Genomic DNA, 26,754 nt, shown 5'->3' on the forward strand with positions numbered 1-26,754 from the left:
GTAGTTCCGGCGCGATTCCAGTGCCGCGTGCGCCCCCGACGCGCCGTAGCCGCGGGCCCCGGCTGGGCGCCACGCTACGGAGGAGGCGTAAGGCGTACCGGGTGGGCCGGGCGGGACGGCGGGCGCTACGGAGGCGGCGTAAGGTTGCCGGGCCGAGACTAGAGCTTCGGGGCCGAAACGCGCTAAGCCGACGGAGCATCGCGGCTGGCGCGAAGGGGGCCTAAGTGCCCTCCGGTTGAAGTTGTGGGTCAACCGATTGAGGGCCGGCATCAAGGCCGCGCCCGCCTAGCCCGACCGCGAGCGCTGAGAAGGCGCCGCCGGCTCGCTAAGGTGAGTTCCACGGTAGGCGGCGGGCCAGCCGGCCTAGGGACTCATAGAGCTCGGCCTCGGGGCATCAGCCCGGATACTCCGTGTTTGCGTTGGGAGCAACAGCCTGGTTTGTGGCCAAGCTCGTGGGTGAGAGGGAAGGGCTGGTCGTGTGGGTCACTCGAGGCCAGCCCAGGAACCTCAGACGCAGGCGACCCTCAGTGCCTGCCTGTCCTTGAGTGCCCTCTTGTCTGGGACTAAGCAGCGTTGGCCCACTCTGTACGAAGGTGTATGTAGTGAGGGCTCTGCCTGAAGAAATCTGCAGCTACCTGGGGCGGCAGAGAGTAGCGCGTAGGGCGTCCTGTGTGCCTTCCCATCCCACACTTCCTTCTGTTTTTGTGGGCCTGTCAGTAGACTGGGAAAGTTACAGAGTGGCCCCTTGACAGCTGTGGGATTTTCTTTTTGTTGTCTGGAAAGGGAGCCCTTCTAGGTCTGATCTGGGAACCCGTTTGTGTGACTAGATGCCCCTTGCTGCGCTGGCTCTCAGGATCCCTGTAGTTTGTTACTAGACACCAGTAACAGGACCGTGAAACACCTAGACTCTAAAACAGGATACTTTCCCGAGCTTCAGGACTCTAAACACCCAGGCCGAGAACCTGAGAACCTTCGTGGGCGTTTGGGGCTGGCCCTGCAGGTCAGCAATACCTGCATCAGGAAGAACCTCTCCTCAGTAAGGAACTTGAGTTCTGCTCCTCCAGTGGCAGTTCCCTTGTCTCAGTCTGGAGCTTGCCTCTGAGTTTCTCCCTGCTTCCAGAGTCTGGCTGTCAGGGATGTCTTCAGGACCACACAGTTCTGTAGACTAGGACAATTGTGTCTTGTTGAACAGCAACCTTGTTTCCATGAAGTAGCTGATCCTACTTCCTTTATGGTCTTCTGCTCCAGAGTGACGGGCCTATTTCTTTCCCAACATCTGAGAATCCCAGGAACTGTTTGAATGGCAAACAGGTCAGTGACCTCAAGGAAGGCAGATTTAAACCTTGCTGGATCCATGGCTCCAGATACTGTTCAGCTTTATGGGGACTTACCCGTCAGAACCTCTGCTGGTCATGGTATCTGAGAGTAGGAGGAGCCAGGCCCTGACCCCACATCTGGGTAGAAGCCTCAGCTTGGCCTCCAGAAGAAATGGGTTCTTTGCTCTCCATCCTTGGATCCAGACTTTGCCCTGGTTCTGACTATCAGGCTTTGTCTACTCCCAAGCCTTCCTGGCCCCTATTGTACATTATCCGGGCCTTGGGGCAAAACAGGTAAGCCCCATTTTACAGTTAAGGAAGCTGAGGCTGGAGGACAGCAGTTGTCAAGGTAGGGGTAGGTGGAGTTCTGAGTCTCTGAACCGCTTTCTCCTGCCACATTCTCACTGGTGGTACTTGAGAGAAGAACCTTTTTTGGTGATCTAAGAGCCCTCTGTGTGTGTGCTGTTGATGAGGTGATCCGTTAAGAGCCTGAGGAAGGTAGAGCAGTCCTTTGTCCAGTTCTGTGCTCTTTAAGGTCAGCGCTGCCTCTCCCTCCCCTAGACAGTCGCTGGGGCTGAAAGCAAAATTTAAAAAAAAAAATTAGAAAAAAGCGGTAGATAAAAAATGTTGAACTCTTTGGAAAACAAACACAGAAAGCCAAGATCACCAGTAACTTGTCACATTGGTTTATTCTGGTGTCCTCACTGCATGGCCTGGGAGGCAGAATGTGAAAAACACAGCTATGGTCTTAAGGCTCTGGGCTCAAGCCTGGAAAAAGGACACTTCCTGTCTCTCCCCCTCCCCCTCCCCCTCCCCAGGGGTGTAGATTGTTCTTTTTCCTGGCTGTGCATCTCTTGCCTGGTCCCCACTTCATACTGGCTGTGTCACCTGACAAGCAAGAGCATCCTGAGATGCATGCGCTCCTGGTTCCAGGTGTTCCTAATCTCCTAATTCCTCAGGTTGAATGCTCTCTGCCATTTGACCTTTCCACATTCATGGTAGAGCCATTTGACCCTTATACGTCTGATTCCATTCTGCTTTATCCTGAGCGGTCTACCAGGGGCACCCCAGCTTCCTGAGTCTCCCCTTCTCAAGTCATGTATGTTATTTCTTGGAAGGTCCTGGTACCCGACTCAGTCCAGCTCCACCCTGAGCAGGTAGCCAATAAACATTCTCAGTTGGCTGCTGATCATTGGTAGCCTTGGGTCAATTGACGTGTGTGTGTGTGTGTGTGTGTGTGTGTGTGTGTGTGTGTAATTTATTTATTTAATTTTAAGCACATTGGTGTGATAGTGTTAGATTCCTGATCCAAACTGAGTTACAGACAGTTGTGAACTGCCATGTGGGTGCTGGGAGCGTTTGAACCCAGGTCCTCTGGAAAGGCAGCCATTGAGCCATCTCTCCAGCCCCGGGTCAATTCTAAGGTTGAAGAGATCTCCTTATCTACAAGGGCAGCATGTGGTCTCTGGAAACAGGTACCTGGCCTCATCTTGTTTCTCAGTCTGAGAAGGAACATAGCAGCCTATGACCCTTGTGTGTCACTGAAAGGAGACAGAGGAGGCTGAGGGTTGAGGCTGTGCTTGAAACCTGCTTTGCCACACGATTGCCACTTTGTGAGTCATGGCATAACCATGTAGAACCTTGCGACCAGTGGACCAAAGAGCATCTTGATGTGGGCAACATGTTGCTTCCCAGGCTGGCCCTACAAGGCAGTTTTCCGGGATGGAATTAGAGGAGGACAGGTGTACTCTACCACAGTGTGGAGATACAGGAGTGATAGTGTGGGACCCTAAGGTAAGTCATCCTAAGGTGCTGAACCGCCTCACTGTTCTTTGTACTCTTCTGCACAAGCTGCCGTATGGGAAACCAGTGATGTAGCTGTCTCTCTCTAAGGATTCACCAGGCACTAGGGCAGGCTTCCTCAAGTCTCCATGTTAGGAAACCAAGGGGAATACGTGCATTGGCCTCAACCCTCTTATTGCCAAATGCATAGTCATGGCCTCCTGCTTCCCTGATACTGCTTTCCCCACTTCCCTGGTGGCTAAGCTGGAGGATGGGCTTGGGCAGAGCTTTGGGATAGTGGAAGAAATGCATGTCGATAGTTGCCGTTTGAAAATGTCAAGGTGCAGCCGTGCTGCTGCTAATAGGATGGGAAAGCTGTGGAGTGCTCCTTGCTGCAGAAGTTGCTCCCATGCCCTCCTCCAGGGTTCTTAAAAAGTTGCCCTTTAGATTTAAAGAACTTCCAGACTTTCTGTCCCTTTCTTGATCTTGCTGACCATACACCATTTGATGAAAAATCAATGAGTTGTACAGCTTTCTGGAGCGCCTGCTTTTATGCAGATGTGGAAAGGTCAGAGCTACTGGGGAAGGAAGTGCTGCGAGACACACTATGGCCCCCTAGTGCTCCTATCTCCTTTTGGAGCCAGCAGTGAGCTTGAGTGTCCCTGTGATTCTTGTTCTGCTGATGGCAAGGCCACCAGGCTACCTTCTACCTTCTCTTTTCAAATTGTATTCCACAGCAAACAACACTGAACTTGTGAAATAAAAACTGAAATCCTTTGTTTTCCTGACAACATTTTGAAAAACATAATTTCCCTTTTCATAGTGTATAACGAAGGTGGTGTGCAACTCCAGAAACACAGAAAGAAGGGCGTTCAGGGACCGTTTCCCTGTCTAGGAGGCAGCAGGGCCAGCATGTAGATGTCTCAGACTAGCCTTGCCCCAGCCTCAAGAGCTGCTGTAGTTCACCTAGCAGGATCGGTGTGTCTCATTTGTTCTGAACAGGCCTGCAGCTGGGGGCCCCACTGCTGCTCTGAGGTCCAGCCTTGAGAGAGAGAGAGAGAGAACACACACACACACGCGCGCGCGCGTGAGGCAGTGTCACTCTGTGTAGCCCTGACTGTTCAGGACTCACTCTAGACCAGGCTGGCCTTGAACTCAGAGTCCCCAGCTCTGGAGTGCTGGTGTGCACAGCTATGCCCAACTCCACTCTCAGTTGCTTACTGCTACTTACAAGCTGGAGACCAGGAAGTACTTGGCAAAAATAGAAAAAAAAATCTCAAACTCAAGGTTAAGAACTACCTTGTGACGTGTTCTGGCTTCATCTCCCATTCAGGAGAGTGAGAGGCTTTAAGACAGCACCCTTCTACCTAAGTCTTTATCCTACTCTTGGCCCTTAGGTGGGTTTTTCATTTTCAGTAGAATCTCTGGTTCACTTTCTGAGTTCAGCTTGCACCCTTCCTGTGGTGTGCAGGTGGAGGGTGATGGCCACTGTCTCCAGTATGATTCATATGGGAAGGCAGTGGCTAAGAGAGTAGAGGAGGGTACAGTGGCCCAGAAAGGAAGTGCAGGGTGAGGACACATGAGTATCCTGCCTGGCATGGCAGCATCTGCCTTAGTGAGCAGGTGCTGAGAAGAGCAGAGCTTTGCAGCTTGAAACAGTGGTTACCATTGGCAGTTGGAGCGACTGAATAGTGCCAGGACCTGAGTCCAGGGAATCCTGGTGACACTCTGCTGTTCCCCTGAGCCCTGCCCCAACCTTGGCACAGTTCCCTGGCAGTACCTAGACAGCCTAAGCTTCCTTGCCAGCTACTACTGATCTGTGGCCCTGACGATGAACTCAACCCAAGGGCAGAGCGAAGTTGAGAAACATCAAGACAGGATCTTGCATTACCCCCTCTGTTGTCCTACCAATGCCACAGCCTGTTTGCCATGGACAGGTTGGTTCCTGTGGCAATGGCAGTAAAGAGCCAGCAAACCATGTTGTCTCCTGTGGTCTCTGGCTAGGGAACAGACACAACTTTTTAAAGGGAAGGAGTGCCTAGGTTGCATATGCTTAGGTGGGGCAGTAAATAGAGGCTCTGGGCATAGCAGTGTAGAAGAGGGCAGGGCCTGAACCACATGGCCAATCAAGACTCATTTGCAGGACTTTGCTCATGCAGATAATCCCAAAGGCTGCATTTGGCATTCTTGGGCCAAAGTCCAAACCCTGATAGGAGGAGCGTGCTGTCTTGGTGAGTGCTGCAGTGGACACACTGACATTTTGTCATCTGCGTGGCCCCAGGTGAGCTATCAAGCACTGTGGCTTGGTTGATGGAGCCCCAGAGGTGAGAGGGAGTGAAGAGCCCCTTTCTCCGGGCCGGTGCTCTCTGGTGACCAGCCCTCCGCCCTGCCAGCTGGGTTCTCTGGCTTTACAGAAACTGTTTTGGGGGAAGCTGTTGCTAGTGGGGTTTAATTCTGTCTTTTGGGCCTCATACCCTCTTGGATGTACCATCTGAGATGTCTGCCTATGGCCTGCCCGTGACCCCCACCTGGAATTCTTGTGCTGTGATATCTTGGCCAAAAAGAGGCTCAAAGAGCGGAGGGTGGTCCATTTCTGTGGAGGCACTCTGCCTATTTTCAGGGAATGCTGTTCAGCCAGTTCTCACATGGTTGAGTCCTCCCCTGGGGTAGATCCCAGCCTAGTTTCTTGAGGAGGATTCACTTCCTGTCCCCAGGCCATTTCCTCTGGAGCTGGCCTTGATGTCAGCTGTGTTGCCTGAGTTGCGGCCCAGCAGTGGTTTGTTCTTGGTTTCACAGCTGGACTGCCTGCCTCCTGCCCTGGTAGGTACAATGCTAAGGTATGGTGGATCCTATTGGTACCAGGTGCGGCTAGCACTCATGTTCTGTCTTGCCATCCACTGTCTCAAGAGACGAGTGATATTGGGGTTACTGCAGTTAGAATGGGAGAAGATGGCCCTTCGTAAAATTACCAAGAGGAGGAGCTTGTGTGGTAGGTCTTCTAATCAGTTGGTGTGAGAAACCGCATTCTGTTCTTATTTTACTGAGGTTGGGTACTGTGCTCAGGGCACTCCTAAATGGGGAGACAGGGAGACATTGTACTTCCTATACCAAGAACCCTTGAAACACAAGGTCTCCCTAGCCTTGACTTAGTGATATCCCCAGATTGTCCTTCTGAGAATGAGGTATCCCACAAGTCTTGGGGAGCTCTGGGCAGGAAATACTGACTTGGCTGTTTTAGTGTGGGGCAAAAAGACAGACTCTACTAAGGGACCCTCACGGTAGGTTTTGCAGCCCTTAGGTCTCATGGCTTATGAAAGCCATGATGGTCCCCACCCAACCTCCAACCCTGAGCACCCGTGAGGAAGAACTGTGGGCCTGGCCTACCTGGGATGTACTAAGTATCTCACCTCCAGACTACTGTCATGACCAACACCTTTTCTCAGCTGAAGGCGGAGCTGGGGACAACAGAAAGAAGCTGTTGATGTTATCACTAGGACTCCTGACAGCGAGTATCGCTTTGTGGTTCTATGCAGAATCCATGGAGGCATCCTCCTGTCTTCTCATGCTTGTCCTGGGTGGACATTCTCCAGCTGCCCTCAGCATGTGCAGAGAACATCTCACACCAAGGCTGGGGACATGCTAATCCACCTTGATAATTAACACTTTGGCTTTCAGAACAGTGGCAGCCCCACTTCCTTGCTTCCTTGAAGCCTCATCTAGGCCACTGTCCCATTTAAAAGTAGAACAGTTCCCAAATGCAAATAAGGGAGGAACTGACTGATTTGTTTTGGAGTGGGAAAGGCATAAGCCCTAGGACTGATAAGATGGGTGAACCTATCTCTCAAATCTTGTGGTCCTTAGTACCCCCTGCCCCTTCTGCCTCTTGTTGGAGACTGCTGTGGTTACACTTAAGTCATGTAGCAGTGAGACAGCGTCTGGGGTAGGATCTCTGAGAATCACTATTTGCTGTGTCCAGCCTCCTAAGACAGCCTGACCTGCAGCAGGGGTCAAAGGGTGTTTGCTAAGCACACAAGCTGGAGTAAAAGGAGGTGCAAGTGAAGTGCTTTCAGGAGGAGGGAGGGGCTTTGTCCACCAGCAAGCCCTGTCAGAGAAGACAGCCCTTGGGGTGGCTCAGGCCTGCCACCCAGATTGGGGGACATACTCTCTTCTCCTTCCTGTTCTCTTTGGAGTACAGCCTAGGCAACCAGAATGTGAACAAAAACTGGATCCACCTGTGTTGGCATTCTTGCGCATCCCTGCCTGTCACCACATGCTAATTATATTGGTATGCTCTGGCCTAGATGGGAGAGACCTGGGAGGGGCCAGCCTCCTTCACTCAAAGGAGGTCCCAGTGTCCTTGGCAAAGTGGCCTGGGTGTGATAATTGCTTCCGTAGAGGGTTGGCCAAGCCAGAGAAACAGCCAACACTCTCTAGCTAGGGCTGCTACTGGATTCCCCTTCTACCCTTTCAGAGGTCCCTGAGTGCAGTTGTCAGAACCCAGAAGGAAGTCATGTAGAACCTTTTTTCTATACAGCTGTCTACCATACATGTGGAGTTAACAACCACAGAAGGTGCTGGAGCCTATAGTTGTGCCAAAAAAGCCTGCAGAAGGAAGGTGGGTTTCAAGAAGCACATGTGTACAGTTGGGTGTGGTGACACATGCTTATAATCCTATACTTGGAAGACAGTGGCAGGAGGATCAGGAGTGGAAGAATATCCTTGGTTACATAGTGTTTTAGGCTAGCTTGGGATACATGAGAAATACTGATGCCAGCCTCTTGAGGTAACAGGGCCCCCTAGGCCAACAAAGACCTAATAGCCAACTGCTCTCTGGTGTGTGTGTTGGGGGGTAAGGGTGTACTAAGACTGCTAGCATCTTTTAGGTGGCCTTTAGTCAAGACAGAGGCTCTTCAGCACACCAAGGGACTCTCTCCATCCTAACATTGGATATGGTTGGGACTTTATAGCATGGAGAACTGAGAGCATTGCTCTTCCTGCCTACCTTTCTTCTTTGCTCTGCATACTTAGCAAAAAAAGAATGTGCTGTCCCTACCCTTTCAAGAGATTCTATGCTCAAGGCATCCCCAGTGAGCAAGCACAAAGGCAGGAGGAGGATAGTCCCTGGACAGGATGATGAGAGGGATAGGTGGGGATTATAGGAGCTATGGGTCAAGCAGCACTCAAGTTCATGCAGAACTCTAATATCTTCTGGAGAAGCAGGTAATCCATCCTCCTGGAGGCAGCCCATGAGTATAGTGCATGCTTTCACAGTGAATGTAGCAAAGCCCAGTGTTGGCAGTAGATCACCTCAGGACCCTATTGTAAGCAGTTTCTGTGTCATGGGCATCTCCGCTGAGCCCAGTTCCCAACACTCTTCCCTCCCTCTTACCTGCTCGGGGTTTGAATGTGAGAGAGGAGCATCAGAAATGTTGGGGTGCATTTCTCACAGGAGTCTCCTGTATTGCTAGGGCTTGTCAGTTTGGGGGATTGTTCTGGCGCTGACAATCACAGGAGAGGCAGGTGCACAGGGTGACCATTATAATGTGGGTCTGGTGGACAGAGTGTGTGTTTCTGGGCGCCTGAACAGAATCCTGTCACCAACACCAACGGTTCACTAACACCCATACAGAGCAACCAGCACGTGTGGCTACTGAGTCCCATGAAGTGACATGTCTTTGTTGAGCTAGAAAACAGTCTAAAGATCTTGATCAGGGCCAAGTGCCATGGTCATGCCTGTAATTGTAGTACTCAAAAAGCTGAGGCAGGAGAATTGGGAGTTTGCTCCCAGTTTAGGCAATGTAGCAATGTAGGCAATGTAAAACCCTATGTGAAAACAATCAAAGGCCATAAGAGTGGGCGATTAGCTAAGGTTACTTAGTAACACCATGAATGGGCTAGGGAGTCAGGAGAGGCACCTTGACCAAAAAGGGGATACTTAGTAACTCAGTAATGTCATTTGTGATAATTTCATACTGAAAGGACAGCTTTCTAGATATGTTAGATTACACAAAGTATGCTGAAATCTTTTTACCTGATCTTTGTTTTTGTTGTTTTGTGGGGGTTTTTTAAAGATTTATTATTTTATATATACGAATGTTTTGCCTACATGTATGTATGTGAATCATGTGTGTCTGGTACCCATGGATTTGAGAACAGCATGTCAGATCCCCTAGAACTGGAATTATAGATGGTTGTGAACCATCTGGGAATCCAACTCAGGTTCTCTGCAATAGCAACAAAGTACTCTTAACCATTGAACCATCTCTCAAACTCCCTGTTTTGTTCATTTTTGAGACAGAGTTTCAGTGTGTACCCCAGACTGTCCTAGAAACCTTGATTTCTTCTTTAGCTTCCCTTGTACTGGGTTACAGATCTGAACATACCCAGTTCCACCTGTTATTTTTTTAACTTTTTATATTATTATTATTGTTATTATTAGGGCAGGGAACATATACACACATGTGGAAGTCAGAAGATGATTTTGGGAATTCTTCCACTGTGGCTTATGGCCAGATCTCCAGCTGTCTCTTAGTTTTTGTGCCTCTTTTGTGTGGCTTGCAGGAATCATGAACCTGTACTCTACTGTCTGATCTGGGCCAGCCAGCCCTTGGTAAAGGAACACTTGGGAGCATCTGTGGTGTCTTGTGCTGTGTAATCTCTGAGAGAAGCCACAGACAGCATGTAAATAAGTGAGCACAGCCTTGTCTAGCCAAACCATTTGTAGACACTGAAATGTGAATTTCAAGCCTGACGTGGTAGCTTACACTTGTAGTCACAGTACTTGGGAGGCAGAGGCAGGAGGACCCTGAGTTGAAATGCAATCTGGGCTGCATAGTGAGACCCTGTCTTCAGAAAAAGGGCGTGTGTGTGACATTTTAGCTCACATAAGTTTCATTTCTCATACCCTTTCATTCTTTTTTTTTTTTTTTGAGGTGTGGGTTTGCAGGTGTTAAAACAACTCTGTAAGCCAGGCTAGCTTTGAACTCACAGAAATCCATCTGCCTATTCCTCCTAAAAGCGTGCACCAAAGCTACCTGGCTTGTTTTGTTTTCTGGCCATTTCAAAGTATGAATTAAAAACTTTCAAATATCACAGGGTCACCAAGCCAATAGGACCAGTCCCTTGGCAAAAGCAGTCCCTTACATGCTAACTCAGAAGCTGGAAAACATTACTTCATGGGAGAAACAGCTGGTTCTAGCTGCAACTTCATGGTGAGAGGTTGCAGGACTACCTGGCCCCATGCCTGACTGTGTTGAGAGAGTTTGGGCTTGATGCTGGTGGTCCTCTCAGGTGTCAAGTTGCTGACTCTCAGAAGTACTACACAGGCTGGTACTTGTCATGTGGGACTGTCCCTTGACCCCATAGTACTTTAGGTGTGTCTCTTGGCTCCTTATATCAGCCTCCCCTCATCTATACCCTAATACCAGAGTCAGTGTTATAGAGGCTTACTCAGAAGCCAGAGAAAGTGCTGTCAGTGGTGGTAGGGGAGCCAGGGTGGGAACTGCTGAAACCAGGACAAGTGTGTGGTCTACCTATCCAGACATCTTAACCTACTGCCCAAAGAGGGGACACACACACACACAGACCCAGTCACCCTGTGTGTGTTGGTCTCCCCAACTGCCAACAGGTATAAACTGGCTCTCCTTGCAGCACAAAAATCTACCCTCTTCCTCCTGGTCATGGACAGTTTCTCGGGTTCCCTGGCATTCTCCAGGTCTAGGGTTTGCCTGGTAAGTGTGTTTACACAGTCAGCTGCTGCCCTTCTAAAGGCACAGTTTGGCCCTGACCTCTTAGCTCTTCAAGGGCCATCCTGCTGTGCCCTCTGCTCCTTCATTGTTTTTCCTTTCCTGTGGGCTAAATGTCCCCTTGATAGTCTCTTCAGTGGTAAGGCAAACTGTTCTGATGGAAGACTAGAGACTAGTTTGAGAGGACGGTGGGTTTTTCAGGTTAGGGTGATAACATGAAACCCTAATATGCCTCAAGTCAGGAACTACAGCTCCATTTGGTGCTGACCTTTGGTCTCTGACCTATATTCCCTTGTGGGGCTTGTCTATGGGATGTGCCCTACAGTACTGAATACTTTAAAGTCATGCCCAGGTCCCTGAGCCCCACTTTCCCCTTGTGTACCCCAGGCCGCTTGGCATACTGGGAAACTCTCCCAGGGCCTAGAGTTTCATCTGTGTGAATCACACTGTTTCTTCTCTCTTTTTATTCTGTTTATTTCTGTTGTTGTGTCACTGACCAGCCGGCTGCCCTTCCTCCGGTGTGGGCACTCTCCTCTCTCCATGCTTCCGTTCGCGTGCCACCGGCCAGAGGTGACCAGGCCCGGCTCTCTTCGTGGCCACTGTCAGGGGGGCCATGGGGAGCTCCGCCTCCTCCTTGGCTGCCGAGACGGAGTCAGACCACGGCTTCCCTGGGGGGCCACCCTACCCAGGGCCCCCGGCAGCAGCTGGCTGGTGTAGGAGCGGACCTGGGGAGACTGTCTGGGGAAGTGCTCTGGTCACCAGACAGCACCCACGTCCCCGGGCCCGAAGGTAAGAAGGTGGGGAGGGGCAACCCTGAGGGGTCTTAGGCAGGAGACCTCTTTTTCAGTGTGTCCCTCCTTGGCACAGATGCTTGCTCAGAACAGGGGTTTCCGTTTATCAGTGCTCTCTGTCAGCTCATTTCCCCTAAAGGTGCAGGAGCTATCTGATCTGGGTTATTGCTGCTCTTGGCTGGCGAGTCTGAGACTTTCCCTTGCCTGAGGTTTTGCTATGGTCTACTGTTGAGCAGTACCTGCCCAGGGTCTTCTGAATTCCTATGAAGGCTGTCTGGAGACCCCTGCCTTGGAGGCTGATAACTTCAGCCCTTGTAGCTAGCATGTATTAAGAGTGCTGACTGACTTACTTCACACAGTCGTCAGAATTGAGCACTGCTTCCCTTTCCCAGCCTGTGGTACCTATGCTCCAGTATGGCTGTCTCTAAGGATGCCAGCCTGGCTGTGGGGAACCACAGCCTTTACCTGCGAGTCTTTTATAAGACATGCATGTCATTTTTAAAGGAAGGGTATCTGGCACCCCATAAATACCCAGGGTTCACCTCAGAGAGGTTGCAGACCTAGTGCTCTGGTCTAGAGAACCCAGGTAACACTCTGATCTTTTCTTTACTCAGAGAAGTGCATGGTTGTGACTTCCACAAACAGCTCACTCATCCATCTGTCGGCCATAGGAAGTTAGCTGGGCATAGAGCGCAGACAGGAGACTTCCTTCTGAGCTGGCAGACAAGTGACCTTTAGGAGATGCTGGAAGAAGGCACTGACACCAAATGAGTCTGTAGATCTGAGTCACTCTAGTGGTTGGGAGAGTCAACCACTGGAAATTCAAGGTCCAGAGACAGTACAAGCAGCACTATAGCAGGGCTCTTCAAGCAAGTGGAGATGGTGCAGTTTCTCATGTGCGTGAAGACATTACAGTGCCTCTGTGCCCTTAGTACTCAGGATGCTCCAGGCAGTATCTTTAATACAAGTTTTAATTCTGTTAAGCAGTTTTATTAGAATATGACTTATACACTGTCTTAGTTTTTCTGTTGCTGTGAAAAAAAACACCATTGACCAAAATCAACTAGGGGAGGGAAGAATTTATTTTAGCTTACAGTTCCACAGCACTGTGTGTCATTGAAGGAACTCAGGGTGGAAACCTGGAGGCAGGAGCTGATGCAGAAGCCATAGAGAAGTGCTGCTTGCTGGGTTGCTCCTTGTGGCTTGCTCAGCTTGCCTTATAGCATCCAGGACCACCAGTCCAAGAGTAGCACTGCCCGCAGTAAGCTGGGCCCTCCTACATCTATCATCAATCACGAAAATGCACCACAGAATTGCCACAGGCCAGATAGTGGGGTATTTTCTAATTGAGGAGCGCTCTTCCAGAATGACCCCAGCTTATATCAAGTTGACATAAAGCTCCACACACCATCAAATTTACCTGTTCTCAATGTATGTACACATCATTTTCAACCAGTTCATAAACCCTTCTGAGTTAGTTTGCACCTGAACGAGATTCTGTTTGCAGTCATTCTGTCCCTGCTCTGGCCCCAGGTAGCCACTAACGTGCTTCCTGTTTGTAGGTTTACCTTTTCTAGAGATTTCACATGTGACCACATGTCTGACAGGCTGCCTTCACTCAGCATACTGTCCCCTAAGGTTCATCCCCATTGCAGCATGGACTTCCATTCTTTGTGTGCTCCCGTGGTCTTCTGTTGCAGGAATAAGCTACGTTTGGCTTGTCTGCTCACTTAGCTCTTATGATGATGCCGTTTATAAACTTTCATGCGGAAGGTTTTATGTGGGCATGTGTTTAATTGTTTTGGGTGTATCCCTGATCTGGAGCTGCTGCTGTGTTTGTGGTGAGTTTACACAACATTCTGAGAAACACTGCTGTCTCGGGGGTTGGCCCACTTACATTCCACTAACAGTGTTGGCAGTGTCCCCTGACTTTGATAATGCTTGCTATCATCTGTCTTTGACTCTAACCATCCTGCAGGGTGTGCAGTGGAGCTTTACTTGATTTAATTTGCATTTTTCTGATGACTATTGGTGTTGAACAGCTCATGTTTTCATATGTGTGTATATGTATGTGTGTATCTGTGTGTATCTCCTGAGGGGAAACTGTTAAGAGTCAAATGTCTAGGCCCACTGTGGCTTTGTGTGCTGAGGCTATATGTTGCACGTGTTTTCTCAGTCTTGTGTCAGTAAGCAGTGTTCCAGCGGAGAATGTCACCATGTACTTGTCACATGGGTGGGTGGCTGTCCTACTTTTATATTTTCCTAAGTTCATGTGTGTAAATGAAAGTTCAAGGTTTAAATTTTTAAGTGAGTTGCGGGGTGAGGTGTTGCTCAACATTGTGTATCACACCCTATTGCTACAGATTTTGGCAAGCTGAGGCAAGAGGCAAAAGAACATTGCTGAGAGTTTGGTGCAGCCTGGGCCACATAATAAGTTCCAGGCTAGGCAGGCTGCTGAGTGAACTCTGTCTCATAAAACAAAAGTAAAAGCACAAGATTTAGGAGGTTATAGAGGTGGCACAGTGGCTAAGAGCACTTACCACTCTTCCAGGGGACCTGGTTCACACTGTGGCTCCTAACCACCTGAAACTCAGTTCCTGGGGATCCAATGGCTCTTCTGACCTCTAAGGGCTCCAGCATGTGCATGGTACATATACATACATATATTGCTTAATATATGTGTATATTTAAAGCACAAGATTTTTTGTTTCGTTTTTGAGACAGGATTTCTATGTAGCTTTGGAGCCTATCCAGGAACTCATTTTGTAGACCAGGCTGGTTTCAAACTCACATAGATAGATCTGCCTGCCTCTGCCTCCCAAGTGCTGGGATTAAAGGCATGTGCCACCACTGCCCAACTAAAGCACAAGAATTTTGAGGCAGGTGAATCTCTGAGTTCCAGGACAGCTGGGACTACAAAGAGAGACCCTGGCTCAAAATAAATAAATAAATCACAAGATTTTAAAATCCAGAACTATGGCCAGGCGTGAAAGTGTGTGCCTGTAATTCCAACACTCTGGAGGCAGAAGCAGGAGGCTCAGCAGCTCAAATACAACTGGGCTATGTGAAGAAAGGAAACATTTAAAGACATCCAGAACTGTTTGGCTGGACAGGTTCATCTGAGCTAAGCAAGGAAGTGGGATTAAGAGGAGAGAAAGAGAGACCCAAGACTTGAGGATGTCTTTACTTCCTATTACTCCAGCCTCTTGCCAGGCCCTTCCCCTCAAGTGGCATCCCCAGTATGTACTAGTTCTCACTAGGCCTAGGACTTAAGTAGGCAGCGGGCATCCAAGTTGAATCAGAAATAAACAGTGTTAATGATCTGGAAGAATCCATACTTATCCAAACTAGAGAGGGGATGGACATCAGAGGTTACTGGACTAGATAGGTGGCAGGAAAGCCGAAGGTGACACTACTCTGTGGACACCCTTCAGGACTCCTTCCCCACATATGTGTGTATACTCACATAGAAGTAACACAGCACAAGCATAGGAAACAGAGAGCCTTTCCCCCAGTGTTTGTAGGACATCGGGTGGGCTGGGAGAAGCATAGGGCAGAAAGTAGCAGTTCCTCATATCTCTCAGGACTGCCGCCCCCAGCTAGCTGGTACTCTCCTTTTGGGTAACACCCATTGTATGGGTAAAAAGACAACTCATCACCTGAGCCCAGGAGATCAAGGTACAGTGGATTTCCCTCCTCCACCAGTGAGAGCCCAGTATAGGAACCCTGCTTATATCCAACCTCACCTGACTGGTTAATCAGTAGACAGTTGATTCAGGCGTTGGCTGCCTAGGGACAGAGGCAAGGAGGACACACCCATCCAGAAAAACTGAGCAGTCCAGCCTGTAGTCAGCCCAGGAAAACAGCTGGGCTGTTTTGTACATTTCCCTGGGAAGGGAGACACTACCCTCACCCTTATATAGGTCCTCAGGACAGGGTAAGAAACTGGCAAGGGTAGGGTGTGAAGCTGCTCTGTGGAGCAAAGGCATCTCATCTCTTTTTTTTAAAAATATTTATTTATTATGTATATGATATTCTGTCTGTGTGTCTGCCTGCAGGCCAAAAGAGGGCATCAGATCTCATTTCAGATGGTTGTGAGCCACCATGTGGTTGCTGGGAATTGAACTCAGGACCTCTAGAAGAGCAGGCAGTGCTCTTTACCGCTGAGCCATCTCTTCAGCCCAAGGCATCCCATCTTTTAATGACCTAATTAGCTAGCCAATCCTTCCTAAGAGGTGAGAGACTTCTTGCCAAGACCACAGCAGGATGCAGCAACCTCTAGGTCCTCTGGATGCTCATTTCCTGGTTACTCAGGTAGACTCTGTTGTAGCTTTGAAGCCTGTCACCTCCCTTTGCATGAAATCTGAGTGTTGCTCTGCCCAGAGAACCAAGAACAAAGCCAGTGTTCTGAGTGGACTTCTGCCGGTTGCCTCAGTTTGCTCTCTGTTCTGAGCCCGTGTCCTGAAAAGTTGGAACTACTTCTGTGAGCTCATGTGCTGTGATTTAGGAGTATTTGTGTTGAGAATTCTAGAAAATCAAGTGCAAAAACCCTTTTTAATTTCTTTTTACTTCTGGATCTAGGAGTCGAGCCCAGCATCTCATTCATGCTAGTCAAGCACTCTGCCACTTAGCAACACTCTCACTGTTGTGCTGAGAGTTTCTCAGAGGTTTTGCCAGTCTATATACAGATTTTATTGGGTCTTCAGCTCTACACAGACTTTTTGTGGTGGTTTGGCCTTGCCTATGGACTTCAGGTCTTGAGCCCTGGGTCCATTCCCAGGCCTTGCAGTAAAGGACTGGTCATGGACTATGGGCATTAGCAGGTGAACCAAGGAGGGTAAAGGGTCCTGGGAGGTTCATAGCACAAAGCTGACCGGAATTACCCTAAGAGTCCTTGGTATTGAGAGGTTTTCTGGTTACAGAAGACCCTCAGCTTGGCCTCTGGAATAAGTTTGATCTTTAGGCATTGTTTTCTTTGGAGCTGTCCTATACTACAGCTGGAGTCTTCCTGATTGGGCTTGTCTACTATGAGCTTCCTGTGTGGTTCCTCTTTCTCCTCTCATCCCAGTCAATGGCCGTGCTTTAGGTTCAACTGAGCCAAAGCCAGACCCTGGCCATCCCGGCTATTTCCTGAGATGAATGAGCACCTGAACTTCCTCCCTAATATTTTTGAAATTTGTATTAGTCATTTTTCTTCTTGCTATGACAAAGTACCTGACAAAACCCACTTAACAGAACAAGGATTTATTTTAGCTTACAGTTTTTGTGGGTACGTAGTCCATCAAAAAGATGGGCTTGCCGGTAGGATTCAGTATATTTCAGAGGTACGAGAGTGATCGCCTGCCTCTGCCTCCTGAGTGCTGGAATTATAGCCACCACACCTGGCTCATGTCAACAATCAAGTCAGTCTCTTAACTATGAAGTTTATATAATTCCAGTATACAATGGCATAGAGTAAGCATACCCCCTTCCAAAAGAGAGGAAATGGGGCATTGCAAAGTAAAATAGGGCCAAGGAAGACCAAACCCATACCCAGAAGCTCAATGTCCTGCACCTGTGGCTTATTGTGACATTCTCTAGACTCCAACAGCCTTGAATAACCCCATTCTCCACTTGTGCTGTCTCCAGCACACATAGCCGCTCTCTTAAGCTAGCTCCACTCCACTGCAGCAGCTTTCCTCAGCAGACATTCTATGGTCCTGGCATTTCCAGCATCATGGGGTGTTCATTGCATCTTGGAGTTTACCTTCACAGCATTGTGCCTTCTCAAGGCCTTGCAGAAAATCTGACTAAGTATTCAAATATATAAGCCTACTGGGCCATTTTTATTTAAACCATCACAGAGGGTACACAGTCCATTATTCAAGGAGAGCATGGCCATGGGAGCATGAGACAACTGCAGTTAAGAATCAAAGAAGCTCATGCTTTCTCCTTTTTTACATATTAATGTATGTTGTGTGTATACATCCATGCATGCCGTGGCTCACCTGTGGAGGCCAGAGGACACTTTATGAGAGTTGGTCCTTTCCATCCACCATGTGGGTCCCCAGATGTCAAACTCAGGTCATCAGATTTAATAATGGCCCTCCTTTCCCCCTTTTTATTTAACCTGGAATCCCAGTCTATGGGATAGTGCTGTCCATATTCAGAGTGGGTGTTTTGGGCTCGGCGTGGTGGGACATGCTGTTAAATCCGGTCAGTACTTGGAAGAGACAGAGTCTTTATAAGTCTGAGACCTGCCTGGACTACAGAGTGGATCTTCCCTCTTGAGTTAAACCTCTCTGGAAGCACCCTCAAAGATTCTGCCAAGGTGTGTCTTCTATGTGATTCCAAATCCGGCCGAGTAGACAGGAAGCATTAATTAGCCATCACAACCTTCCTCAGTCTGTTCGGTCAGTGGCCTAGGGTTGAATCAGAGAATGCCCTGAGAGCCTCCTAAGGAACATTTCATGAGGATTGACTTACCTCAGGAGGTCCCTGGGAGGTAACCTGTCAAACTTACTATGGCTCACCAGGGCCCTCTGGGATGCCCATCTTGTTGTGCTATGAAGTAGATGTGCAGGTGGAGACAGTAGTGCTCTTGTATGGGAGAGGTGTAGGGGACACCTCAACCATGAGCCCTCTCCAAGGAAAGGAGTGGAGGAGAGAGGTCTGGTGAGCTCCAGGCTCTGACCTGAGCCTGGTATACCTGCACATTTGCTGCTCCAGGGCTCTCAGAATGGTGGGCAAGGCCATGGGCAGCTCAGAAGCTTCTGCACAAGAGTCTAAGCACCTCTACCTGTCTCTCCTGGGGTTACCCAACCTACACAGGCTGGTGGAATGAGAATCAACTCTGGGCCCTTAAGCGAGTCATCTTTTGGAGGGAAGAATTAGTTTTTGTTTGGTTTGTTTGTTTTTATGAAGAGGAATGTTTTCTTCTTCCTTAACCAAAGGTTAGAAGCATAACGGTGCTTCATTGTAAAAAGCAATTGATTTTCCTAGAGGCAGAGCAGCTATGGTCAGTTCTACAGATCGGTATTGTGGAAGTGTGTTTGCAGCTCATCCCTGTTGTGGAGTCTAGCACCCTTTCCATCCACCTGAGGGACCCATCCTGGGAGCAGGCAGTCAGGCCAGGAGCCCAGGAAACCCGCCTCCACCCAAGCCCAGAGACTGCACTCCATGTATTCTATGTGTTTGTTCAAAGCCCAGAAGCATGTCAAATTCTTAGAATAATGCAATGTGCAAGCCTCATAACCTCAACCTCCATCCAGGCTCACGCTGTGTCTGCTTTGCATCCTCACTGCTCAGGTAGCCTTTCCAAGAAGGATCTACAAGCCTCCCAGTCCTCACTGCCACCCTGCTACAAGTCTAAAGGTGTGGAGTGTGCTAAGCCCATAGGAAAAGGCCAGAATGCCCAAGTTTAGCTCTAATTCCACCCTGACCTGGGCTCAAGGAGTCTCCCTTGGCACCTATGGATGAGGAAACTACAAAGCTGAGGATGCACACTGGGCAAAGGCTTAGGCTGTTCTTGAATAAGACTGCTCCCACCATTATCCCTCAGAACATTGCTGACCGCAAGGTGACCACACTTTCCATATTGCTGGCTCTACATCCAGTCAGGCACCTACCTTAGTCCCAGTCACCCTCCATGGAATAGTGCTGCCCGTCTCCCCATGGAACACAGTGACTTTAGGCCTCAAGAAGTCATACTAATCAGGTTCTTCCCTTGCAGCCACACGCATTCTCCTGGGTCTATGGCCACAGTTGGGGAGTGGTCCTGTGCGCGCTGCACCTTTCTGAACCCTGCCGGCCAACGCCAGTGCTCCATCTGTGAGGCCCCCAGGCACAAGCCAGATCTTGACCAGATCCTGCGACTCAGCGTGGAGGAGCAGAAATGGCCCTGTGCGCGTTGTACATTCCGGAACTTTTTAGGCAAAGAGGCTTGCGAAGTGTGTGGCTTTACCCCAGAGCCTGTTCCTGGAGCCCCTCTGCTGCCCATTATCAATGGGGTCCTGCCCAAGCCACCCACCATCCTGGTGGAACCAAAGGGCAACTGCAAGGAGGAAGCAGGCTCTGTGCGGACAGCAGGGCTAGTGGCCATGGAGCCAGTCAGAGGGCACCCTGAGAAAGAAGAAGAAAAGGAGCAGGAGGACGAAGGGGAAGGGGCTGAGCCTGGCAGTGGCTGGGCATGCCAGCGCTGTACACTGCATAACACACCAGTGGCCAGCTCTTGTTCTGCCTGTGGGGGACCCCGGAAACTGTCATTACCTCGCATCCCCCCAGAGGCCCTGGTGGTTCCCGAGGTTGTGGCCCCTACTGGCTTCCATGTTGTTCCTGTTCCATCCCAGCCTATCCTCCCTGGGGAAAGTGCTGATGCTGATTCTCCTTCTACCAGCCAGGGTCCCATCTCCACTGACCAGGAGCCCCCCAGGGTACCACCCTTCAGCCCCTTCTCACCCACCCTACAGAACAACCCTGTGCCCAGAAGCCGCCGGGAGGTCCCTCCTCAGCTTCAGCCACCTGTGCCTGAGGCTGCTCAGTCTTTGACCTCCACAAGCTCCAAAGGGCCTCCACAGGGCCCTGGAAGAGCTGCAGCTGGGGCCTCCCGCCTAGCTGAGCTGCTATCAGGCAAGGAGTTGCTACCAGGCAAGCGACTGAGTGTATTGGAGGAGGAGGCCCCAGAAAGCAGCCCTGCCCGCTGTGAGTCGTGCAGTGATGTCATTGACCTGGCTGGAGACACTGTGCGCTACACACCTGCCAGCCCCTCCAGCCCTGACTTCACCACCTGGTCATGTGCCAGGTGCACACTTAGGAACCCCACAACAGCCCCCAGGTGTTCAGCATGTGGCGGCTCCAAGCTGCATGGTTTCCAGGAGCACAGTGAGCCCCCTACCCACTGCCCCGACTGTGGTGCCGACAAGCCTGGCCCCTGTGTCGGCTGCTGTGGACGAGCTCCCTCAGCACACAAGGCTGCCCGCCTCTTGCCTGATCGCCTGGGCCAGTGGGCCTGCCCTGCCTGCACTCTGATCAACACACCGCGGGCCAAGCACTGTGCAGCCTGCCATACACCACAGCTTCTAGTGACCCAGTGCCGGGGGGCTACACCCCTGAGGCGCAGGGAGAGCATGCATGTGGAGAAGCGGAGGCAGACAGACGAGGGCGAGGCCAAGGCACTCTGGGAGAACATAGTGGCTTTCTGCAGAGAGGTAAGGAGCTTCTTTTCTGAGGCTGAGAGCAGCTTGGCCCAAGGTAACTTTTACCTCCACTATTCATGTCACAGTCCCTCAGCTCGTAGGCCTAGGAGGCTCCCAGACCCAGTGAGGCTGTCTAACACAGGGCAGCATACCCCATTAGAGCTCAAGGGATACCTGGTGCTCCATTTGAGCTGCAGAGCCTGAACCCTGGGTGGCTTCACCCTTGGGTCAGCTGAAGGAGCAGCTGGAGCTGTGCCATCTCCTAGGCTAACATGCTCACTGTGGCATGGTTGCCATTGGCCTACAGTGTCATGGGCAGGAAGGCCATGTGTCCCCATGCCCACTCAGGATCATCCTGATGGTGAGCCCTTCAAACCATTCAGAGTTGCCTAGCACCAAGGTCGGTATCATATGCAAGAACCCCACCCTAACCTTCTAAAGCTCTCTTGGGAGGGTGGGGGTCTTTCCCCCAAAAGGTAGAGTGGAATCATTCTGGGCCTGAGGCTGCCCTGCCCAGCCTGAGTGTCCGGCCATGGTCCCTGCAGAACAGTGTGAACTTTGTGGATGACAGCTTCCCCCCCGGGCCTGCATCTGTCGGCTTCCCAGTGGGCGACAGCGTCCAGCAGCGAGTGAAGCAGTGGCTGCGGCCCCACGAAATCAACTGCTCTGTCTTCAGGGACCAAGGCACTCCGTGGTCAGTCTTCCACACCCTGAGGCCCTCTGACATCCTACAGGGCCTGCTGGGGAACTGCTGGTGAGGCTCCAGGTTCCTGCCAGGAACAGACAGGTTCAGGGGAGGATGGAGGCTACTGGTCCAGTTGTGGGCATGTTGTGAAGTTGCCTGGCTCCATCCAGGTTCCTGAGTGCGTTGGCAGTCCTGGCTGAACGTCCCGACCTTGTGGAGAGGGTGATGGTTACACGTAGCCTATGTGCAGAGGGCGCCTACCAGGTGCGGCTGTGCAAGGATGGCACGTGGACAACAGTACTTGTGGACGACATGCTGCCCTGCGACGAGGCTGGCTTTCTGCTCTTCTCACAGGTGGGACAACCAGGTGGGAGGCCGGGTCGGAAAACCAGGCAACCTATGACTCTGATCCCTCCCCCAGGCACAACGGAAGCAGCTGTGGGTGGCCCTCATTGAGAAGGCGCTGGCCAAGCTGCACGGCTCCTACTTTGCACTCCAGGCAGGGCGTGCCATTGAAGGCCTGGCCACACTCACCGGTGCCCCCTGTGAGAGTCTGGCGCTGCAGGTCAGCTCCACTAATCCCCGAGAAGAACCTGTTGATACTGACCTCATCTGGGCCAAAATGCTGAGTTCTAAGGAGGCTGGGTAAGAGGCCGTCGCTGCCATGGTCTGTGGCATTGGGAGGAGAGAAGAGTGGAGTGGTGGGAGAAGTGGGGCCAGTGCCCTCTGACTGTACCCGCATCTAACTAGGTTCTTAGTGAGCCATAGCTAAGAAGTATAGCCATTCTAGGTAGCCACCCTAGAAAGAGGCCAGATCTCATTACCTCTCACTTAGGAAAATACAGGCAAGAGTTCACAGAGAGACCCTGAGGAGTAGGAGGAGGTGTTCTGAGACATGCCACACCCTGGTCGGTGTTGTGAACCTTGACACTCCTTTCCCAAGGTCTAGAAGAGTCTAGACCCAAAGACCTACAGAAGTTCTAGTCCTGGGAGAGGATGCCAAAATCCCTACCTCCAGCTGAACCTAGGCAGTAGTACTGCCCACATTTCAGGCCTAAGCCTTCAGAAACCAGCTTGTTCTAGCCAGACACACTGAGCTCATCCAGAAAGCGTGTGTCACATGGGTCCCAGACTATACCCCCATATTCAAGAAGGGTCATCTCCCCTGTTACCACCCATTCCATCAGCCAGTGTCACTCTGCCTAAACAGGTTTCTCATGGGTGCCTCCTGTGGGGGAGGTAACATGAAGGTAGATGATGCTGCTTACGAGAGCCTGGGTCTGCGCCCCCGCCATGCTTACTCCATCTTGGATGTTCGTGATGTTCAGGGCTCCAGGTAAGGGCCCAACTGGCTGAGGGTGGACAAGTGCATGGACACAAGGCACATAGTCTTGGTTCTCAGTCCTGTGATCTATAGGCTCCTGCGACTCCGGAACCCATGGGGCCGTTTCTCCTGGAATGGCAGCTGGTCGGATGAGTGGCCACACTGGCCAGGGCACCTACGAGCTGAGCTCATGCCACATGGCAGCAGCGAGGGTGTTTTCTGGATGGAGTATAGTGACTTTATCAGGTACCTGGATGCCCTCACCTTTCCTGTGACCAGATCCTCAGGGATCTGGTCTAGGTAAGCAGCTTGTCTGTGTCCCAGCTCCTGCGGGCCTCTGAAAGGCAGCTCTTGGTCTGGCCAAGGAATTTAGGTTTATATGAAGCAGGGCTTGTGTGTGTCATTCTGCACCCCCGTGGTATTCAGGAACCATATCAGTTGCTGTCACTGTGGCAGATGCTGGAGAACAGTTTAAAAGCAGGAGTGAATAGGTATGCTAGCACACACATCTGTAATCCCAACGCTCCAGCAACTGAGGGAGGAGGGTCCCAAGTTCCTGAAGTCCATGAGTTTCAGGCCTGCCTGGGCAATATGAGACCCCATCTCAAAAACAAAACTTACTTTGTTCATGGCTTCAAATATTTCAGTACAGATCAGCTGACCATTGCTATAGATCTGGTAAGGCAGAAGGGTATGGTATGCTCACCTCGTTGCCTTCAAGAAGCAGAGACAGACAGGTAGAGGCCACACATATCCTTCAAAGACCAGGCCTCAACCTGGAAGTGTCCTTCCTCCAACCAGGCACCACCTCTTGATAGCCTGTTCATTCAGCTATGAACTCATCAATGGCTGATGAGGTCAGTTCCCTCCTGACTGCAGTAGTACCACCAGCCGGGGACCAGATACTTCATGTGCAAACCACGACAGGGCTACAGCTAGAGAAGTGCTTCCCGCTTAAGGGGCTCCCAGGGCCGGGAAAGAGTGGTGAGAAACAACTGAAAGGGAACGGTGAAGCAGGGAGACTGCCGTGAGTGCTGAAGACTGAGAGCAGAGGCCGTAGTGTGGGCTCCGCATCCCAGAGCTGGGGCATCGGGCTGCACTCTGCTCAGCTGCCCCTTTCCCTCACTGTCTAGGTACTTTGACTCTGTGGACATCTGCAAGGTGCACTCAGATTGGCAGGAGGCACGGGTTCAGGGATGTTTCCCAAGCACTGCCAGTGGACCAGTGGGTGTGACCGCGCTGACAGTGCTGGAGCGTGCCTCCCTGGAGTTTGCCCTTTTCCAGGAGGGCAGCAGGTAGGCAACAGGTTGAGCAATATACCAAGCTAGAAGCTCATGGCTATGGCCACATGAGCAGCAGCCTGTTATCTCTGGCCCTCAGGCGCTCGGATTCAGTAGACAGCCACCTCCTGGATCTCTGCATCCTGGTGTTCCGGGCCACTTTTGGCACTGGTGGCCGCCTGAGCCTGGGCCGCCTCTTGGCCCACAGCAAACGTGCTGTTAAGAAGTTTGTGAACTGTGATGTCATGCTGGAACCTGGCGAGTATGCTGTGGTGTGCTGTGCCTTCAACCACTGGAACCCTGCTCCACCAGGGCCCCCTGCCCAGGGTAAGGGCCCCAGCCAGATGAGGCCCATACCCACCTTCCCATCCTCTGAGCCCCAAAGCCCACCCACGGGAAAGCTGCTGGCTCCGCTATCCACACCCCTCACAGCCTCCAGCCCCTCAACAGGGGCCCCCCGAGGTGCCCCCGAGCCACCCGGCCACGTACTCGCAGTGTACAGCTCCAGGCTGGTCATGGTGGAGCCGGTGGAGGCGCAGCCAACCACACTGGCCGATGCCATCATCCTGCTCACTGAGAGCCGGGGCGAGCGGCATGAGGTGGGTGGGGTCCTGATGGGGGAGGGCAGCGGGTGGGCAACCACCAGCCCTGGCCCACCCACCCTGTGCCTGTGCCCAGGGCCGAGAGGGCATGACCTGCTACTACCTGACTCATGGCTGGGCGGGGCTCATCGTGGTAGTGGAGAACCGGCACCCCAAGTCCTACCTGCATGTGCAATGTGATTGCACCGACAGCTTCAATGTGGTATCCACACGTGGCAGCCTGCGCACCCAGGACAGTGTACCACCTCTGCACAGGTGGGTACCTGCTGTTTTTTTCCCCTACCGTAGGCCCTGGTCTCCCACTGATCCTCATCAGCCCTCTTCTGCAGGCAGGTCCTGGTGATCTTGTCCCAGCTGGAAGGCAATGCTGGATTCTCTATCACCCACCGCCTGGCACATCGCAAAGCAGCCCAGGCCTTCCTCAGCGACTGGACGGCCTCTAGGGGTACCCACAGCCCCCCACTCACACCTGATGTGGCTGGTCTCCATGGACCCCGGCCACTATGACTACAGTTCCCTAGGGCAGGGCCTATGTGCAGATCCACCCACCTGCCCTCCCCTACATGCACTTTATGAGGGAGACCCCCAATGGAGGATGCTTGAACCAGAATCTCAGGACCCTGCCCAGGGAGCCGCCGGCTACAGGGTGCAGCCTCCCCTGGGCCTCCCTCCCCTCCTCCCACACTCCAAATACCCTCAGTCCCCCACCAGGCCTCCCAGCTGCCATGCTGAATACCTCGAGCCGGGTGGGCTTCATTCCAGTACTTCTATCCTGAGCCCTGGGGACAGCTTCAGGTGGCCAAGGCCCTGTGAATATGCAGTCACTTGCTATAGAGAGGCAGTCCAGATACATGTTCAGAGAACCAGATCTGGGGGTTCAGAGGCCATGATCCTGCCTTGAGAGCCTAGGCAACCCTTTGCGGAGGCTCTGATCTGCTGCTTCCCCCCCCTTGGTTTGTTCCCAAGCCCAGCTCCCTGCCTAGTGAGCAGGGTCCTGATAGCCCTGGCACATGAGCGGCGCATTGCAGGAAGCAGATGCTTGGTGGCCATCAGCCAGGGCTTGGGGACAGCTGCCTCTCCTGCAACACTATGCAATTCCTGGAGCACCTGCCAGGATCGAAGCCATGATGAGGTGGCAGGTTGGGAGCCGGACCCTTCCTGGCTGTCTGGAGAAGCGCTTCGTCCTTAGCTTCCCTGGCCACCATCAGCGCTGTCCCATTGCCTCGGTCTGTCCACAAAGGACACCCTCCAACCCAGTCCCGTCACAGGCACATGTAAGGTGTGACTGACTACTTCCTCTCCTAGATGAGGGAGCTAAGCTGTCCACCTGCCCAGCATTCCCCTAGCTGCTTGTCAAGATCAGAGCCCTTATCTGTCACATGGACGCCTGAGTCATTTCCTGTGCCCCCCCCCACCTGGCCGCCACTGTCCTGCAGCCCCCTAGGTAGTGGGCAGCTCGCACACCCACTGTCCTTGCCTCTATGGGGCTTGCAAGGGTTTTTATACCTAGAGAAACATTCCCTTCCCCTCTGGGCCTCCTTTTACTCTGAGCTGTGAATATTTTTAACCCTGTAAATAGGACCAGCTCTTCGAACACAGAGACTATTTTATCAGCTATCAGTCCCTTCCTTGTTCGATGACTCCATAGGCCATTTCCACTCAGGCTCCAAGGACCAAATAAAAGCGTTTTGTTTTGTAAGGGAGCTTTCAGTCTTTTGTCACCCTCTCTTTCCCTACACACACAGAAACAGGCTGTTCCAGAGGCCAGCGCGGGGATAGAACTGTATGCAGAAGAGTACCAGAGTGGGTGGGGGGGCAGTTCTTGCTTCTGCCTAAGGTGAGATGAGCTGTGAGCCAGCCAGATGAAGTAGTAAGTATCCAGGTGAGACAGAGGCTGGAGCCAACCCTAGGGTTTTAGCCCTACAACCAGGTAGGACCAACATGGTGGGCAGGACAACATGTGTGCAAGTATCTTTTTTTTCCTTCCTGCACTGGGGGGGATGAAGGCTGTCTGAATCCATCAGTCACCAGGAAGGAGCAGATGGAGCCAGAGGGT

At 51.5% G+C, this 26,754-nt stretch overlaps 1 protein-coding gene and 1 long non-coding RNA gene across 9 annotated transcripts; one reads left to right on the forward strand and one right to left on the reverse strand.

Moving 5' to 3' along the window:
• Positions 1-88: 88 nt before the first annotated feature.
• Positions 89-26,397, forward strand: Capn15 (calpain 15). 8 transcript variants are annotated; one of them, XR_015738909.1, is made up of 12 exons: positions 91-330; positions 11,344-11,632; positions 19,346-20,819; positions 21,353-21,561; positions 21,663-21,846; positions 21,914-22,137; positions 22,703-22,828; positions 22,910-23,062; positions 23,950-24,111; positions 24,197-24,423; positions 24,775-24,953; positions 25,028-25,165. XR_015738909.1 is itself a non-coding variant. In XM_087910741.1 (12 exons), exons 2-12 carry the CDS (start codon positions 11,457-11,459, stop codon positions 25,039-25,041), a joined length of 3,396 nt encoding a protein of 1,131 aa, XP_087766867.1. In that variant the 5' UTR covers positions 91-330; positions 11,344-11,456; the 3' UTR covers positions 25,042-25,175. The 8 variants fall into 8 exon arrangements, 6 of the variants coding, with proteins under 6 accessions (XP_087766867.1, XP_087766865.1, XP_087766868.1 ...); XM_087910741.1 differs by having other exon boundaries at positions 24,197-24,695; positions 25,032-25,175; XM_087910739.1 differs by having other exon boundaries at positions 92-330; positions 24,197-24,695; positions 25,028-26,397.
• On the reverse strand, positions 17,439-19,355 carry LOC125401738 (uncharacterized). The gene is made up of 2 exons (XR_007232454.3): positions 19,242-19,355; positions 17,439-18,035 (listed from the first exon to the last, which is right to left on the reverse strand). It is a non-coding gene; the product is annotated as an uncharacterized LOC125401738 (long non-coding RNA).
• Positions 26,398-26,754: the final 357 nt, after the last annotated feature.

Source organism: Myodes glareolus, chromosome 9, assembly GCF_982192425.1.
Source record: "Myodes glareolus chromosome 9, mMyoGla1.1, whole genome shotgun sequence".
Lineage (NCBI taxonomy): Eukaryota > Metazoa > Chordata > Mammalia > Rodentia > Cricetidae > Myodes > Myodes glareolus.